The 18,326-nt window shown below is 43.4% G+C and overlaps 2 protein-coding genes across 3 annotated transcripts in view; both read left to right on the forward strand.

Moving 5' to 3' along the window:
• Positions 1 to 4,123: 4,123 nt before the first annotated feature.
• ubiad1 (UbiA prenyltransferase domain containing 1) lies at positions 4,124 to 6,692 on the forward strand. Of its 2 annotated transcripts, none has more exons than XM_055167514.2 (3): positions 4,124 to 4,353; positions 4,726 to 5,324; positions 5,679 to 6,692. In XM_055167514.2, the coding sequence occupies exons 2-3, from the start codon at positions 4,772 to 4,774 to the stop codon at positions 6,164 to 6,166; spliced, it is 1,041 nt and encodes a 346-aa protein (XP_055023489.1). In that variant the 5' UTR covers positions 4,124 to 4,353; positions 4,726 to 4,771; the 3' UTR covers positions 6,167 to 6,692. The 2 variants fall into 2 exon arrangements, with proteins under 2 accessions (XP_055023489.1, XP_055023488.1); XM_055167513.2 differs by having other exon boundaries at positions 4,125 to 4,353; positions 4,751 to 5,324.
• Positions 6,693 to 8,330: 1,638 nt separating this feature from the next.
• Positions 8,331 to 18,326, forward strand: part of mib2 (MIB E3 ubiquitin protein ligase 2) — a 75,979-nt gene continuing 65,983 nt past the window's right edge. The window contains exon 1 of the mRNA XM_055167494.2: positions 8,331 to 8,648. Within this exon, the coding sequence (XP_055023469.2) occupies positions 8,636 to 8,648 (13 nt within the window). The 5' untranslated portion in view covers positions 8,331 to 8,635. The remainder of the gene's footprint in view (positions 8,649 to 18,326) is intronic.

Below are 18,326 nucleotides of genomic sequence, written 5' to 3' on the forward strand. Positions count from 1 at the left end.
GTTGATGCATTAGCTTACATGCTAACCCTACTTCTTTATATAAAGAGTATAGTACAGTTGAAGGGGTTTTGATTTCTGATGACAAATGTTTTTTATAAATAGAAAATGTATTCTATTTAAATGGATGATGTTATATGATATTAATCTTTTTTGTGAATGTGTTTGTTCTAAAGCCTTTTGGAATGATTTATCTCTAAAAAAAACACATGTTGAAATATGTTTGAACACTGTTAATATTATTTTATTTTATCACAATTCAAAATATTGTATTCAGTATATTGTTAATCTTTTTATTTTACTCAGCAAATTATTTAACCACATATGCAAATTCCTGGAAAAGATGCCTCTTTTGTCAACATTTCTGGGCAATTATGATTCTTACGTTTTGTCTTTGATGGGCATAAAAAAAATCTCTGAAAGTGTTTATCCTCTTATAATTCCCCTTTCTTTTCCTTCTAGTTTTTGATTCCTGTCTGATATTGTTATTATAACTTATTGTAAAAGAGCATGGTGTATTGCCAAAGGAATTTTTATGATATCTGGAAACAATCCATACAAAATAATAATAATCAAAAAGCATCACATATAAACGCATACATTCTAAAAAAAAAAAGGATTTTCTGTTATTATTTATATTATTAGAATAAATTTGTGTTTGATCTCATTAAGCTCACTTAGTGGTTTCAAATTATAACAGAAATTATCTAAGAAAGGAGTTTTTTTGTGGAATTACTATTCATGCCTAAAAAACTGTAAAAGTTTATCACTGGAGCCATACTATCTTTAAAGATATTTAAAGAGAGGGCAAATGCCAACACAAAGGACCCTCCCACCTGTCCTACTGCTAAATCTTTACTTACCAGCTAAAGTCTTTATCAACCTGCAAGCTCCAACTATTCCAGAACTTTTATCCAGTTCAATACTATATTACTGTAGACAATATGGGAGCTGTTTACCAGACAAGGTTTAGATTAAGCCAGGACTAGGCCTTAGTCTGGAAAACCGCCCCATAGAGTCTCTGCAGGGATTAAATTTTATAAGCCAACCCGGTAGTTAGCGTGACACTGGTTCTTTCGCAAAAAAGCCTATTAATTTTTCACATACACTTTGCAAAAATATAGCTATGTGTTTAACAAAAGTTAAAGACACTTACACATTTTGTCCAACAAGTTAACCCTCACAGAATACAAACTTTATGAATTTTTAAGGTAGGTTAGCACTCTATAGGTTAGCCATGAAAGTTTATCTAAGGTAAATGCTAAAGAACGTTCTGCAAACCTTGTCTCTGGTGGAGTTTTCTAACCATAGACGTAAATAAATACCTAGACGGGCAGCGGCACCGACACCGCCAGACTGGTCCGAAACCCAAGTCAGCTTGGAAGCGGCGTTTCTTCTGTACCAATTTGAAAGCACAGTAGCATTTACATTTGTCAATCGGCTTCATTGGCTTACAATGTCCACTAGGTATTTATTATGTCTATGTTCAAAACAAATAATAATAATCAAATAGCATCATAAACTAAACTTAAAAATACTAAACATTCTGTTTTACTTTTTTGTAAAAAAAAAGTTAATCATCAACCTGCAAGCTCCCACTACTTTAGAAACGTTACCCCGTGCATACTGTATAGGGGCACTTTCCCAGACAGGGTTTAGATTAAAGGTGCAGTGTGTAATTTTTAAAAGGATCTCTTGACAGAAATGCAAAATAATATACAAAACTATATTATCAGGGGTGTATAAAGACCTTTTTATAATGAACCATTATGTTTTTATTACCTTAGAATTTTATCTACACACACAGAGGGTCCCCTTGCGTGGAAGTCGCCATTTTGTGCCGCCATTTTCTACAGAAGCCCTTAACGAACAAACTTTTTTTACTAAGTTGTCTCTGTTGATGACATGTTTGTCCGGTGGCGGCTACCATAGTTTCAAAAGTGAGGGGTTAGCAGTGGATTGAGCCGTTGGTTGCAATTTGCAACCTCACCACTATATAAACATACCTTACAAAAAACATTCGTTTTTCTGTATTTGAAAGCACAGTAGCATTTACATTACCTTACAAAATTAACCTTGTTTTTTGGTGTAGCTGTAGCCTATCGATTACTATAAAGGGTATGCATTGACGTCACTTTTCCGTCAATGACGAAACATGCTGGAACACGCCCTGTTGAGTGGCAAACGTTCAACAAAATGACTGGTTTTCATAGCGGCTGCTGCGAAAATGCCAGTAAAACTGACAATTATCAGCTTAAAGGTGCAGTGTGTAAATTTTAGCGGCATCTAGTGGTGAGGTTGCGAATTGCAACCAACGGCTCAGTCCACTGCTCACCCCTCGCTTTTGAAACACATAAAGAAGCTACGGTAGCCGCCACCAGACAAACATGTCATCGTTGGAAAAAAATGTGTCTGTTAAGGGCTTCTGTAGAAAATAGCAGCAAAAAAGGGTGACTTCCATGTAAGGGGACCCTCTGTGTATGTAGATAAAAAGGTCTTGTTCTAAGGTAAAAAACACATAACGGTTCATTATGAAAGGTCTTTATACACCCCTGATATTATAGTTTTGTATAATATTTTGCATTTCTGTCAAGAGATCCTTCTAAAAATTACACACTGCGCCTTTAAATAGAATTTGGTTGGACTTGATAGCAGAGGTGGACAATACTTTGTTACATAAGTCACATTTTCCAAGCATCTGTGCTTTATTAGGTTGTTTGTATTGGGAAATTTTTACTTCACTACATTCTAAAGCATATAATCATACTGTGTACTCTTTAATATTGCATATTAAAATTGATTCAATACCTAATTGTTTATTTTTACTTGAGTAAAAGTACGTTAAAGGGGCAATAAGTAGGATTTACCCCCATGTAGTGGTGAAATTGTATTTTGCGTTGAAACGAACAGTGCTTTCTAGCGCCTCCCCTTTCCAAATGCGTGCTGCAACTACGGTAGCCCTTATGTTCTCACTGATCTCCTTGTCCATTGCAGCTGATTCTGAATGAAAACGTGTTGTGGAAACGCGTTGGTAGTCCCTCTCTGCTATTATAGTTTATCAGTATGGAAGAAAGATATGGACGCCTCCTTGGACTTACCCGTTCAATGTAAATAAAGAGAAGAAATTCTAAGCTTACAAAGAAAAGTCAGATCATTGGCAGAGGTCATTTGACACCAACAAGGATATATTTATGAATAAAGACATTGATTTTGATTAATAAAACACTTAAAATCCTACTTACAGTCCCTTTAATGTACTTAAATATTAAATTTAAAACAAAAACTTATTTATGAAATGTATTAGTGTAAAATTATGATAAAATGCTTTGGAATGTATGTTTTCCAAAGAAAAACACGAATAAAATACAAACACTTCAAAAATACTTTTAAGTAGAAAGTAAAACCTCTGCTTGATAGTAGTGACCCTAGCAACTTATCAACCCACCTGTGGTCTGTGGACATTGGCATGAACGATCAATTTACTTCTCCTTTCGGTGTTTTTTTGGCAATATGAGTTTTCACCGTGTTTTTGCTGATTTTACACTGAACACAAATTCTGCCGCTCTGTCTTTTGCCAATCAGTGGGCGTAACCGCAGTCACTTTTGCTGAAAGGGAGGTCACGTGCATACTCTCTATTAGCAATATAGTTTTCCTATGGTTTATATGGTTTTTGAAAACCATGGGTTTTAAAACCATGATTATTATGTGGTAATGGTTTTACTACAGTAAGGGTTTATCAACCGATTTCAACAGCTTAGCAGTAACGGACCTAAACGGGTGTCCGCTAGGAATTTATTATGTCTATGCGCACAACAACATCAAGAAATAAAAATAGTATGTAAAGTTAATTTTTCTTCAGAACAATACATACTTCATGCCGGAGCCACTATAGCTGTGCAATTGTGTAAAATGCAAGTCCAAAAAAGTAAACATATTTTATTTTCAAACATATTAAAATCAGGGTTAGCCATTTGTTACTCCTTTTGTAACAGTTTAGCTTCTTTAACCTGTAAAACATAACAAAATGCATTTGAAAAAATAAGTTCTGAGAGATTTTTGTGTTTGTGCACCAGGGTGTGCAGCGATTTGTTGGGTTTTTATAAATTTTCGGTCGGAACGAAGACGCTGCGCTTGTTTCTGTCCGTGCAGTATATGTGGTTGCACTGTAACGTTTGGACGGAAATGGCTGATGCAGCTGCTGTCATGTACTCAAGCTAATGTTGGTGATGTCGTGTAAATGTCCAGAGAACTGACACGCTGATGCTGTGAACGTAAAGAAAACACGAACGATGGGCGAGTGGCGCGTGGAGTAACTCTGTGATCTGCTGTAGTCTTTGTGTCTGCCTGTGGAGCAGGTATGAACCTGACAGACACTTTGATAATCTTTTATAATCTCTTTAACTAGCATTAGCCTTTAGCAGCCTGACCATCAACACTGATGAAACACATGAGAAAGAAACAGTGATTCAGACTGACACGTTGTATAATAATAATAACAATCAGTGTCTTCATTAGAGCTGATGTCTGTTTGGCTTGCATTACAAAAGTCCTTTAAAAAAGTGATGGTGCTTCAAAGATCAAATAAACTTGTACTTGAACAAATAAACTGTTTACTCTACAAAACATCATTGAATTACCCATACATTAGTCCTTCACGTTACTTAGTAATTGTTTGATTTTATAAACATTTGAATTTTTATGAAAAAAATACTTGTGTTCACTGACAGCTGCGTCCTCCTGATTTTTCTCAAGTGTTCGTAGATTGAGGCGACCATGGCCTCCGATCTGAAGCAGATGAGCGGAGAGACCTACACGCTTTCAGGATCTAATGGACTGAATGGGGCGAAATCACCAGACGTTGGAGCCGGTGAGCGTAGCCACACAAGCAGGCTGTCACGAGCTGGCAGGATGGCCTTGGATATGCAGGGCAAATGTGCTGCATACGTGTTGGCATTAAGACCCTGGAGTTTCAGCGCCTCTCTCACACCTGTGGCTCTGGGCAGCGCTTTAGCCTACAAACTGGATGGCTCGGTGGACCTCCTCATTCTCCTGGTCTGTGCCGTCGCTGTTCTGCTGGTCCACGGGGCTGGGAACTTGGTGAACACCTACTATGATTTCTCAAAGGGAATTGACCATAAGAAGAGTGATGATAGGACTCTGGTGGATCAGATCCTGAAGCCACAGGATGTGGTGATGTTTGGGGCAGTGTTGTACTCTGCAGGATGCCTCTGTGCCACTGTGTTGTTCTTCTTGTCCACACTGAAACTGGAGCATTTAGCTCTCATCTATTTCGGAGGACTGTCAAGTTCTTTTTTATATACTGGAGGTGAATATGGTTTTATTTTGGTCATTTTGTTTCTCAAACTAGTTTGTTTTGTCATCCTTCTTTGTTAAAAATGATACATACAGTAAGATTACAATGTTTAATTTTCCTTCAATTCTTAATGATGCTTACAGGACTATGACAGATAATTTAGCCAATTTTTCAAGAAAAATAAGGGGTTCTTTTTTTAACGTTTTGATTCTACTTGACAAATATAGCTGTCCAGTTGTCAAAATGCCTTGGATATGTCTGATGTCTTATATTTCACCCACTTTTCAGTCATATATTGGTAATTCTGTCTAGCTCTTGTAGAATTCTTGTGTTTTCATACATGTTTTTCTTGCATTTTTATTTTAGGCATAGGACTGAAGTATGTTGCTCTGGGGGACGTAGTCATCCTCATCACCTTTGGTCCTCTGGCAGTTATGTTTGCCCATGCGGTGCAGGTGGGCTACCTTTCAGTGTTGCCGCTGGTCTATGCCGTACCGCTAGCGCTGAATACCGAAGCTATCCTGCATAGCAACAACACTCGAGACATGGACTCGGACAGGCAGGCGGGTATCGTGACCCTGGCGATCCTGGTGGGACCTACGCTCTCCTACATCATCTACAATCTGCTGCTTTTTGTACCCTATTTGCTGTTCTGCATCTTAGCCACACGCTATACGATTAGCATGGCTCTTCCTTTGTTGACATTGCCTATGGCCTTTCCTCTTGAGAGGCAGTTTCGCGGGCAGTGTTACGCAAAGATCCCTCAAAAGACTGCAAAACTCAATTTGCTAATGGGACTCTTTTATGTTTTTGGGATAATATTGGCTCCGCAGGGTAGCTTGCCATTATTGTGAGATCCTTTTTGTTTCTTTTAATTTTCTTTCCTGTTTGTTTTAAACAACCTTCGTTAAAAACTTTGTATGTATAGTAATGCTAAACTAAAGTTGAAAGATTTATTCTTGTTAATTTATATTTTGATGTGAGCAAGTGCACTCAGTACAGTGCTAAGGTACCTAGGTTGCCACAGACTTCAGTATTGTTATAGTAGACGAGTGTGAAAATGAAAAGATATGTATGATGTACTTGTGATTTAAACAATTTTCAATATATTTAGGACACTTCTCATTTTATGTTTTTGTAAACATGAGCAAGATGTTTTCTAATTGTTCTTGATTGTAATTTTATAAAAACCAGTCTCAAAATCAAGTATCAAATCTAAGACTGTATCTGTGACTCTAGAAGACAAAGATACTAGCCACCTATACTGAGTATTTTCATGAAGGTAAATTATCGGTAAATAATGGTTTAGGTGTAGTGTCATTGACTATGTCCTGGGTTTTGCCAAAGCCTTTACCAAAATAAATTTGTATGAATACCACACTCCAAGCCTCTGAGTCATGGGTAACTTTCAGCTGGTTCTCATGTAATAATCCTGGTCCTGGAGTAACTGCAATACTGCACATTTTTAATCCATGCATTCTTAATTGTACGTGTACTGTCCTTACAGTATGTACTGCCCTAGATGAAGTTCTTACTTCTTGACCATTAAAACTATGCATTCTATATAGTTTTGGTGGGTGCAGTTTACAACAAATTCTGGACTTATTATTATAACGAGGATAAGGATATGCTAATAATATTGTATACTGATTTTTTAACTCACTGACCCAAATCTTTCCTTTAAGACTCAGTGATGTTTAGATCCATTAATGGACAGTGGGTGAGTGAAGGCCTTTGACCCCTTTCTGCTCTTCTGAAAACCACAGAATTAGTTTCTTTCTAGCAGCGTATATTAGGTATTAACATCCTGGGATTGGAACAATATTGACAATGGGTAGCCTATAATCGTACGGCAATAATATCTTACAGCTGGTCCTGCAAAATTGCATCACCATTTGGCTTTGTATGAGAACAATCATTGACCCTAATGTCTCTTGCGAGAAAGATGTCATTATCATCACACAATGTTACACAGTTATTTCGGTTTAAGGCAGTTTTCATATTCTCCAGATGTGAAACGTCTTGGAAATCTTACTCTCCCTTCTTTGTTTAAGGATCCAGCATTTGTGCAGCCTACACGATTTAATTTTATTTTTTTAATGTGTGCTTGTTTATCACAGACATGCATCGCATGTACTGGCATGAAGAATAATACTTTCCTAATATTGCTTTTGCATACATCAAATTGTCAGACCTGTTTCATTTTTGACACATACTTATAAATGTCAAACAAGATGAGTTTTTGCTGCATTGGATTTGGGATGGGACTTAATTTACATTTTGTTTCAAACTTAAGCTTCTTCCTAGGCATACATTAATAATCCTGGAGCTGGATTAATCATGATAAATTAAATCATTAGGGTGTTGGCACTATATAATAACTATATATATCTCGTCACGGTTTGGTTCAAATTTGAGCACAACATCTAAAAGAGAAACAAAAATCACGTTTATTGCTTGAAATGTCGCATTTCTTTATAAGAATTATTTTTTATACATTTTCTTAAACCTGTATTTATGCAAATTTATAGAAATTTACTTTCTACACGTGTAAGGGAAATATAAGTTAATGTATTTTAAAATATATTACAATTAATATCAGTATTATTTAAACTAGTTAATAATTTAAGTAATAATAAAAAAAATCGTATGTAGCATTTGACTTGACAACAAGGTGGCTCACTTGGACCACATCTGAACGCGCAACATACGCTGTATACGCATGCGCACTGCTCCGTGTAAAGTATTCTCGCCTTATTATATTATTTTAACATTTTTCCACCTGTTGTGCATTGTAAGGTGTCTCGTTAGTGCCACGGATGCTGCATCTGAAAGCAATTAAGTGACTGAAAAGACATTGAACAATTGTAATGACTTACTAAAGCTATTTCCAAACGAGATCCAACTATGATGAAGGCGGCAAGGCGCGACACTTGTGCGACGTTGCTCGGTAACGTTCCTGGAGCGTCACCAAATTATCTCTCGAAATAGTGGGATTCGTAAAGCAGCAGTGACGACGCGTGGGCGTGTCCAGTCAACCCACAGTCACTGTTGCTAGCACAATTAGCGCTGTTTTGATCTCCCATACTTCAAATTATATCGTATCGACGTGTTTTTGTTGTTTAATGGAGCTGATTTCAAACGCGGATCGTGGAGCCCCTGCGGAAGAGTCGCAGAGCTTTGACGTGATGGATGTCCAGTGGCGTTAGGCTGACGCGCAGTGACACATGCGCGTCCATCGCAGCTCGGCGCTCTTATGATCGCTCGTAAAGCCGTTTAAGCACATTAATCGGTGGGCCGGTGAAGTTTTTGCGGAAGCATTAATGTTGTCGACAGGTAAGCAGCGTGCACACGATGACACGGTCTAGTTCACGCGATTACATGTGCGTGTGTTTTGGGGCGATGTCTGATTCATATCACAGCAGTTAAACAGGGGTTGTCGCGGCCGTGGATATTGTTTACATCTTTTGTTTGAATATTCATATGGATTTGCATGTTTTGGTTTTTTTTAACACGTACCTATTAATCACTTCTCCCACGAACAGCAAATAAACCATCTATGTAATCAATAAGTCAATCAATTAATTCGTTTTGTCCAGATCAAAGATGCGGTCCTGCTAATATGTGTTATAAAATCATGTACACACACGCATACACACAAATAACCGTGTGTGTTATCTTTATTGGTTAACTATTTTATCGTTTATTTGGTCTGCATGTTAAGATTAGAAAGAACACTGGCGGTTTTATGGTACAGCTGTAAAATTAATCACTAAGGAATAAAACGTCCAATAAACCACAGTATTGTCTTACGATATATTTACGATCAAAAATAGGATTTTATTCCATACTATAGCATGATTATCATACATGTTCATGTATCATAGTCTGTAACCCAAGGTAATAACAAGAAAATGCAATGACATTGCTATGTACTAGTAGTAACGTTACCTTGTTATGTTTTTGCCACTGTGTGCTAGTAATGTCTATTTCATTTGAATTCTTCACAACATTATTGCTTTTAATTAATGCTCTCAGTTTTTTTGGAAGGTTACCAAGGTGATTTTTATTAAGGGTTAGTGCATTAAAATGTTGATGAATCAAACTTTGAATTTGCTGATGTAGGCCTAAAATGCAAATGCAGTGCTGTGCCTGTGACAACGTATTATGTGACCTTTGCACAGTGTTTAATGGATAATATGCATCTTTAATTTCTGCTAATGTGAGGTTGTCTACATTAGTCATGCTCTTATGCAGTATTTGAGTTTAGTCCTGACTTTTCTCTTACATACTCTTTTTGTCAGCATTTTGCTTCAGTGGTAAAGGTTTGTTTGCATTGTAGATGTTGAGAGCTGTTGTCTTTGGGCAGCAACCACCAATCTGTCTTTGTTTCTGCTGTTAAATGGCTATGTATCAATATTTTTACCCCAAAACTTATCTGCTCTTATAAATACATACATTTAGTATGCAAGTAAGAAAATAGCTGTAAGCAAAGGATGTATATGTATGTAAAACACATTATTGTAGCAGACCACTGGTGAATTTGAACAACATAATTGCAAGGTTTAGGTCAGCGTCAACTCAAAGCCTACATGTTGTCTCTATATGTGGAGTGTTGGCAACTGATTGTCTAGCCCAAGTCCCACATATAGCAATAGCGAATATATAACATACAGCAAAGAATGGCTGCGGTAGAATTGACTGTTTGCGTGATGAGAGCTACATGGTGCTATTTGGACTTACTGGCGGTAAAGTCTTAAAATTAGCTGGATTGTGATGGTTAAGCTGGGCATACATTGTACGATTTTAGCATAGTCATGGTTAAACGGCAACTCACGTTGTACCAGCAAATCGAATGCGATTTAAAGCCCAAGAACTGTGTGCTTACACTATACGGTTAGATCCCAGAGCTGCTTTCACTGCACATCTGAAATAAACACGCGAGACACTCAGACCCAGGCGTGTGTGGCTGTCTGCCTGTTTAAAGATGTAAAACATGCCATAGGAGCTCTGGACTTAAAGGCGGGGTGCATGACCTCTGAGAGCCAATGTTGATATTTGAAATCACCTAAACAAACACGCCCCTACCCCAATAGAATCTGGACCTTCTTTTGATAGACCCGCCTCACACATACGCAACCCAGGCAACGATGTCGGTTAGTAGACATAGCTTACCGCTGAGTGTGTTTTGGTGCTCGGCCCGACTCCCTTTTTGAAAAAAGTGTTTTTTTTTTTAATCATGCACCCCGCCTTTAAGAGTGGGGCAGAGTGTAAGTTATATATGTGTGTTATATTTACAGATGTGTAGGCAGTTTGTATGCTTTACCAGAAAAAAATGATCCTTAGATAATTCCTGACTGCATAATGGCCGTTCCCTTTCAGTCGGTCACTACGACGTCACGTCGTGACCGACGAATTGGGAACCGCTTCGCGGGTGACCTATCTACTTCGAGAACTATAAGAAACGCCAATGAACTTGGCATGCAGGTATTTGCATAATGCCGGCGCCGCCCCGCCAGGTGCGTATATAAGGCGCAGGTGCATAATACCAAATCAGCTTTTATTGCTTCGAAGCCGGCAGACATCTGCTCTCGAGAAGCTTTCAAAACTGATCTTCGTAGATCCTGTTCTGTGAAGTGAAGAAAATAAGATCTCAGCTTGCTGAAGTTGGTTGGGCAAAGACACCTCAACGGAGGCTCGCAGTGTTTTTCTCCACCCTTTCTCTCTCTCTCTTTGTCTCTTTAATTCAGGACTTGAGTTCGAGTGAGTGCGTTGCCTCTCCCTGTGTGTTTCACCAGCTTGCACAAAGAGTGATTTCCCTAAAAGAGCTGCACGTTTGAGCTTTGTGTCTTTTTAAAGACAGCCACTCATTCGTGTCACGGTCGGGGTCGTCTTTTTAAAGATGGATTTCCGTCCGTGCTCCGTTTCTGGATGCGGTGTGTTCATGGCCCCCCGGGATGGCCACGAGCGTTGTCTTTCGTGTCTGGGGCTCCAGCACGCAGAGGCAGCGTGGCGTGATAGTTCATGCTCCGTCTGCGAGGGCATGACTATGGCGGATTTGCGGAGACGGGTGTCGTTCCTCCGGCAACGGCCCCCGCCTTCCAAGTCTGGTGCTGCTAAGGGCGCAGCTACCAGACTTGCGAAGGATGACCTCCGTATAAGGGTGCTGGTTCGGTCTGCTGGTTCGTTCAGTAGCTCCCAGCGCCCTGATCCGTTGCCAGCGGAGGTCCCGATGGAGACGAGCGGCCCGTGTTCTACGGTGTCCTTGCGCTCTGTCGAGCCTCCACCCGACGCGATGTCCATCGTAACGTCGGAGGGGGGGTTGTCAGCCTCGGACGTCGATCCAGGTCCGCTCCCGCCTTCGGGTCGGGTTGCGGGTCCTGCGTTCGACCCTGAGATGGCAGCCATGCTCGCTCGGGCGGCGGCGGCGGTCGGCTTGGAGTGGACTGAACTTCCCCCACCCGAACCATCCCGCCTCGATGATTGGTTCTTCGGGGGTGCCAGGGCTTCTCAGTCCTCGCCCCCGGTGCCCTTCTTCCCCGAGGTGCATGAAGAGCTGACGCGGTCGTGGAAAACCCCGTTTTCCGCCCGGAACCGGCCATTTCAGCCTTTACCCCTCACCTCTCTCGAGGGTGGAGATGCCAAGGGGTATACTGGTATCCCATCAGTGGAGCGGCCGGTCGCGATGCAGTTGTGTCCGGCCGGTGTCGCTTCCTCCTGGCGGGACCAGCCTACTCTCCCCTCACGGGCCTGTAAGCAGTCTTCGGCGCTGACCAGTGCTGCTCACAAAGCCTGTGGGGAGGCAGCCTCTGCCCTGCATGCCATGGCATTGCTGCAGGTTCATCAGGCTAAGGCTCTGAGGGACCTGCACGCGGGAGGTCACGACTCGGCGGAGTTCTCCGAACTGCGTGCGGCCACTGATCTGGCGCTTCGTGCGACCAAGGTCACCGCACGCCCCTGGTAGTCCAGGAACGCCATCTCTGGCTGTGTCTGGCGGACATGAAGGATGCTGATAAGACCCGGCTCCTGAATGCTCCGGTTTCCCAGACCGGCCTGTTCGGCGAGACGGTCAAGGAGTTTGCCCAGCAATTATCCGCGGCCAAGAAGCAGACTGAGGCCATCGCTCAGATCATGCCACGTCGGAAGCGTCCTGCGCCTGCCCCATCTACGTCGGCGCCTCAGCCTGCTCCTTGCCGAGGGCGTCCTGCGGCGGCCGCCTCCGTTCCTCCACGGGGCTCTTCTAAGAAGCGAGGAACCAGTCGTCAGCAGCCCGCCCCGCCCGCTCAGCCCGCTTCGAAGGGTGGAAAGAGGAGATCAAAGCGGCCCTGAGACGGGCGACCTAGAGATGGAGGGGATCGCTCTTCAGGAGATGGTGGAGGGCCGGTTGGGGAATCCTTTGTTTCATTTTTCTGTTCCGCCGACTTTTCAGTCGGCACCCACAAACTCACAGAAAGAGCGAATTCCACTTCCATCTCTAGGTCTTTAGATGAGCGCCGGAGACACGAGCGGGCTCATAACCCCCCCTCGTTCTCCGACTCATCAGAGGAGAACGAGAGCGACGCACGGGCTCATAACCCCACTGCGCTCTCCAACTTCTCAGGCGGTAGGAGACAGCTACGGGCTCATAACCCATCATCTTCCTCCTCCTTCGCCAGAGGGTGCATCGAGTGGTGTGAGGTGTCTTCAGCAGAGCCTCCCTTACTCACCCACCCAACAGCGGACTCAGGTGAGTGTTACCATACACAACACTGCTGTTGGTGCGGCCATTACGCACACACCGGCGATCACCTCCGTTGCGCCCGCCGCGGGTACACCGATCGTGCCTTTAGTCCCTCTCGCTCGGTATCTGGGGGCGTGGGAACAGCTTCCCAGCCCGTCGCGTTGGCTTTTACGCACGATTCGTCTCGGCTATGCGATCCAATTTGCCCGGCGTCCCCCAAATTCTCCGGCGTTCATTTCACTGCGGTGAGAGCTGCCGATGCGCACGTCCTCCGTGCGGAGATCGCTGTCTTATTGGCGAAGTACGCGATCGAGCCGGTCCCTCCAGCGGAGATGAGGTCGGGGTTTTACAGCCCTTACTTTATTGTACCCAAGAAAAGCGGCGGCTTGCGACCGATCCTGGACCTGCGTTCGTTGAACCGTGCACTTCACAGAATGCCGTTCAAAATGCTGATGCCCAAGCGCATATTTCCATGCATTCGTCCAAACGATTGGTTTGCATCTATTGACCTGAAGGACGCGTACTTCCACGTATCGATTCTCCCCCGGCACAGGCCGTTTGTCCGCTTTGCGTTCGAGGGGCGAGCATACCAGTACAAAGTCCTCCCATTCGGGCTCTCTCTGTCGCCCTGTGTATTCACCAAAGTAGTGGAGGGGGCTTTAAAACCCCTGAGAGAGAAAGGTGTGCGCATTCTCGCGTATCTGGACGATTGGCTAATAATAGCTCAAACACGTCAGACGCTGTGCGATCACAGAGATTTAACTTTAAAACACCTCGCTCGTTTGGGTCTTCAGGTCAACTGGGAAAAGAGCAAGCTTTGCCCCGTGCAGAGAATCTCTTTTCTTGGGATGGAACTGGACTCGATCGATTTGACAGCTCGTCTAACAGAAGCGCGTGTACAGTCGATTCTGACTTGCCTGAATACATTCAAGAGCAAGAGCGCGGTCCCGCTGAAACAATTTCAGAAGCTCCTGGGGCATATGGCAGCAGCCGCAGCTGTGACTCCGCTCGGACTGCTTCATATGCTTCAGCATTGGCTTCACGATGGAGTCCCGAGGAGAGCGTGGCTGCGTGGCATTCACCGTGTTATCATTACACCTGCGTGTCGTCGCACTTTCACTCCGTGGTAAGGCCGTGCGTTTCTCCGAGGCGGTGTGCCTCTGAGACAGGTCTCCAGGCATGCAATAGTATGCACAGATGCTTCAGACACGGGGTGGGGGGCCACGTACGATGGGCTTGCGGCTTCGGGGGTCTGGACGACACCCCAGCTGCATTGGCACATAAACTGCCGGGAAATGTGGGCTGTATATCTTGCGCTCGTCCGTTTCAGCAACGAGTTACGGGACAAAGACGTATTAGTTCGCACAGACAACACTGCGACCGTGGCGTACATCAATCGTCAAGGCGGTTTACGCTCGCGTCACCTGTCGCATCTCGCCCGTCACCTCCTCACTTGGAGTCAGAAGAATTTGAGGTCTCCTCGTGCCATTTACATTCCGGGCACGCTCAATGTAGAGGCGGATGCGCTCTCTCGGGCTGCGCGTCCCGGCAAATGGCGGCTCCACCCCATAGCGGTTCAGCAGATTTGGAGACGTTTCGGCAAAGCGCAGATAGATCTGTTTGCTTTCCCAGAGACGACCCATTGTCGCCTGTTCTATTCACTAGCCGACGACTCGCTTGGCGTGGATGCATTGGCATTGGTTTCCAGAACTCTCTCTCCTCGCGACAGCCCCTCCTTGGAAGATTCCCCTGAGGAAGGACCTTCTTTCTCAACAAGAGGGCACATTATGGCACCCGCGCCCGACCTGTGGAACCTCCATGTGTGGTCTCTGGACGGGGCACGGAGGATGTGAGTGATTTACCGCAAGAGGAATCTAACACTATTGCTGCTGCGCGAGCGCCGTCTACGAGACAGGCTTACGCGCTTAAATGGAACCTGTTTGTCGACTGGTGTTCTTCCCAACGTGAGAACCCCCGAGAATGCCCGATTAGTGTTGTGCTTTTATATCTCCAGCGTCGTTTGGAGAATAGACTGTCACCATCCACTGTTAAGGTCAATATCGTTGCGATATCAGCTCACCATTCACCCGTAAACGGTAGGACAGTGGGTCAGCACGACCTGGTCATTAGGCTGAATCCTTCGCGTCCTCCCTCTATTCCTCCTTGGAACCTGTCCTTGGTGCTGAAATCACTCCAGGAAGCCCCATTTGAGCCTCTGCATAGTGTGAGTGTTAAATTTCTTACTATGAAGACGTTAACTCTCCTTGCTTTGGCTTCTGTAAAGAGGATAGGGGATATTCATGCATTTTCGATCGATGATTCGTGCCTTCAGTTCGGGCCAGCTGCATCCAGCGTAACACTGAGACCCCGGCCCGGCTTCGTGCCCAAAGTTGCCACCACTCCTTTCAGAGATCAGGTGGTGAACCTGCAAGCGCTGCCTTTGGAGGGGGCAGACCCAGCCATGGCTTTGTTATGCCCTGTTTGTGCACTACGTGTGTATAGGACGCAAAGCTGGCGGACCTCAGATCAGCTCTTTGTTTGTTACGGTGGTCAGCAGAAAGGAAAAGCTGTCACCAAGCAGAGGATGTCCCATTGGATTGTGGATACTATAGCCCTTGCATATCAAAAGCAAGATGTGCCTTGTCCATTTAATTTACGTGCTCACTCTACACGCAGTGTGGCATCATCTTGGGCACTGGCTCGCGGTTCCTCGCTAACGGATATTTGTAGAGCTGCAGGCTGGGCGACACCTAATACGTTTACAAGATTCTATAGTGTTCGTGTCGAGCCGGTATCCACTCGGGTTCTTTCTACCAGCTAGTTAAGAACACCGAGGGTCGGCTTGTGTGTCGGCTTGGAGCCTCTATTTTGGTGCTGCACATTTGCACCATTATGGAAGGCCGTCGAGGCAAAAACGTCACAAAACTGTTTTTGCCTCTCCTCCACCGCCCTGATAGCCGATGTTGCGGAGCATCCGCTGTCAACCCATCACTGATATATTCTCTGTAAACCTGTGTAGGCTAGGCGCCCCCATTTGTCCCCTACGTGGGGTTCATTTGTGTGTATAGTCCGTGGGGTTCTAATCCTCCACGTTTTTCCTTAGCAGAGCCTGCTCTGCATCTCTCTGCATACCATGTATTGTTCAGAGACTTTTTTGAGCAACCTGTCAGTTGTTTCATATATTTTTATGTCATCCATTTAACCTTCTTAGGGGATGGCTTCCGCAGTGTTCTAGCTCCGCTCAGTTTAGACGCTTCCCCAGTTCGCTGCTTCACTATCGTGGGTTAGGGAACAGGTAGTGACCGGCCTTCTGCATTTCGCCTTAGGTTCCGCCCCTTTATGTGGAGGGCGGAGCGCTTTTGCAGGCACTGGAAGGGTTCAGCTGCAGTGGCGTTTTGGTAGGGATTCCCAATTCGTCGGTCACGACACATTTACTTGTGTTATTTGTGTAGTTTTTATAATAAGCGCCATGCAGTGAATCCACCGCGGGTCTCCAGCGAAACTCTCTCTCTCTCTCTCTCTCTCTCCCTCTCTCTCTCTCTCTCTCTCTCTCTCTCTCTGTGCTCATGCAGCCGGTCTCTGACGGGCAGAGGTTTCTTGAGGCGTGCGCAACGGGTCGCCAAATAAAGAGTTCTTCTCGCACATAATGCTAATAGTTGTAAAGTTTTCTGAACTTTAAGCAAGCTAAGACAAAACTCGTGTTTATATCAGTTACACGTGCACTGCTGGAGCGATGTAGTTTGACGCCTAATTTGCTTATAGTACAAACATCTTTGATTAGAAAGACGAGAAAGAGACGCAAATGTTAATATGTAATAGAAAGTAAAGAGTGTCAAGACCTTAAAACAGACTTCATCACATCATAGCACCCGTCATAATATCTATATCTAAAGCTCTGTCCCTCATATATACAGATATTTATCCTGTCTGTAGGTTTGTGCCTAAATTTATAGCTGTTCATTTTACATACTGCCTATTTTTAATGTAATGTATGCATAAATACAAAAAACAATTTATACTATAGCTTCAATAGTCTATAAAATTAATAATAACTCAATTAAAAACAAGATTCTGTCTATCAAGACTTAATCTGTTGTTATCCTCTGGGCATTTTCACTTTAACATTATTAACTTTAAATTGTCCATATTTTAAAACTGTGGTGAGCAGTTAAAAGCTATAGTGAGTGGCAAATAACTGCACATTTTTATAATCCAAAAAACTGAAAAACATGTATCCATGAAATATACCGTTACTGTGAAATAAAATGACTCATGGAATAGATTTTTGGTCATTCCGCCCACCCCTATCTAGCACCATTTCGGGCTTTTTTCAAAAACACTTATTCAATTCAATTCAATTCAATTCAATTTTATTTATATAGCGCTTTTCACAATACTCAATTGTATCAAAGCAGCTTTACATTAATAGAAGCAGTAAAAGCACAGAAAAACGACAGATAGCATAACATAATACACAATAGCATTAGCAGTCAAATTTGCTGCGGCTATGACGCGACATTATGAGCGAGCATATTACTAATGTAACGTCGAGAAGAAGAAGCTAAGTTAAGCCCAAGCAGGCTATCTCCCCGGGGTAAAAAACCCCCTAGGAGAAAAAAAACAAAAACCCCGGGTTGTTTAGCCGAGGAAATATAAATAAAAGTCCTAGGAGGGAAAAACCCTTGGGAGATATACATGTATATACACACATATTAACGGATAAGGAGCTTAAGCGGAGATTAAGCAGAGATTAAGCAGAGATTAAGCGGATATTAAGCGGGTCCTGCCAGTGGTCGTTGGTCAGGCATCAGCTGGGCATCACATTGAAGGACGACCAGTAGATCAGAGGTGTGCCGACTTCCACATCCACCGGAACTGGGTCTGTTTGTCCCATTGTCCTCAGGGTCAATGGGACCCAGGGACGAGACAGGGAGAGAAAAACAAAATCATATTAGCGTAGGGGCCGTTCACATGTAATGCAAGTGTCACACAGTGATGTGGTTGAATCAGCTTAGTTTCAGACAGACTAACTATTGCGGCATAATTATATTATCCCCAGTTGAGGATTTTGCAAATTGGGGGCCCACTGCGACGGTATATATGGTAACTAAGGGTCACCTTCCGATTTTTAAGAGAAAATGAAACCTGTCGACCCGTTTGACTAAGGCCTGTAACCCCACTGTCGTCGTTAATGCAGGTTCAGTGGCAAACGGGTCTATATTGCATACTATTTACAAGATCACGAAAAAACGCCAACATTGCAACCTGACCATACGTGTCAACCCGTTTGACTA

This window comes from Misgurnus anguillicaudatus, chromosome 5, assembly GCF_027580225.2.
Source record: "Misgurnus anguillicaudatus chromosome 5, ASM2758022v2, whole genome shotgun sequence".
NCBI lineage: Eukaryota > Metazoa > Chordata > Actinopteri > Cypriniformes > Cobitidae > Misgurnus > Misgurnus anguillicaudatus.

Coding starts and splice junctions, on each gene's coding strand:
- ubiad1 (XM_055167514.2), top strand. CDS start 4,772: ATGGCCTCCGATCTGAAGCAGATGAGCGGAGAGACCTACACGCTTTCA. Junction 5,325..5,678: donor TTCTTTTTTATATACTGGAG/GTGAATATGGTT, acceptor TTTTTATTTTAG/GCATAGGACTGAAGTATGTT.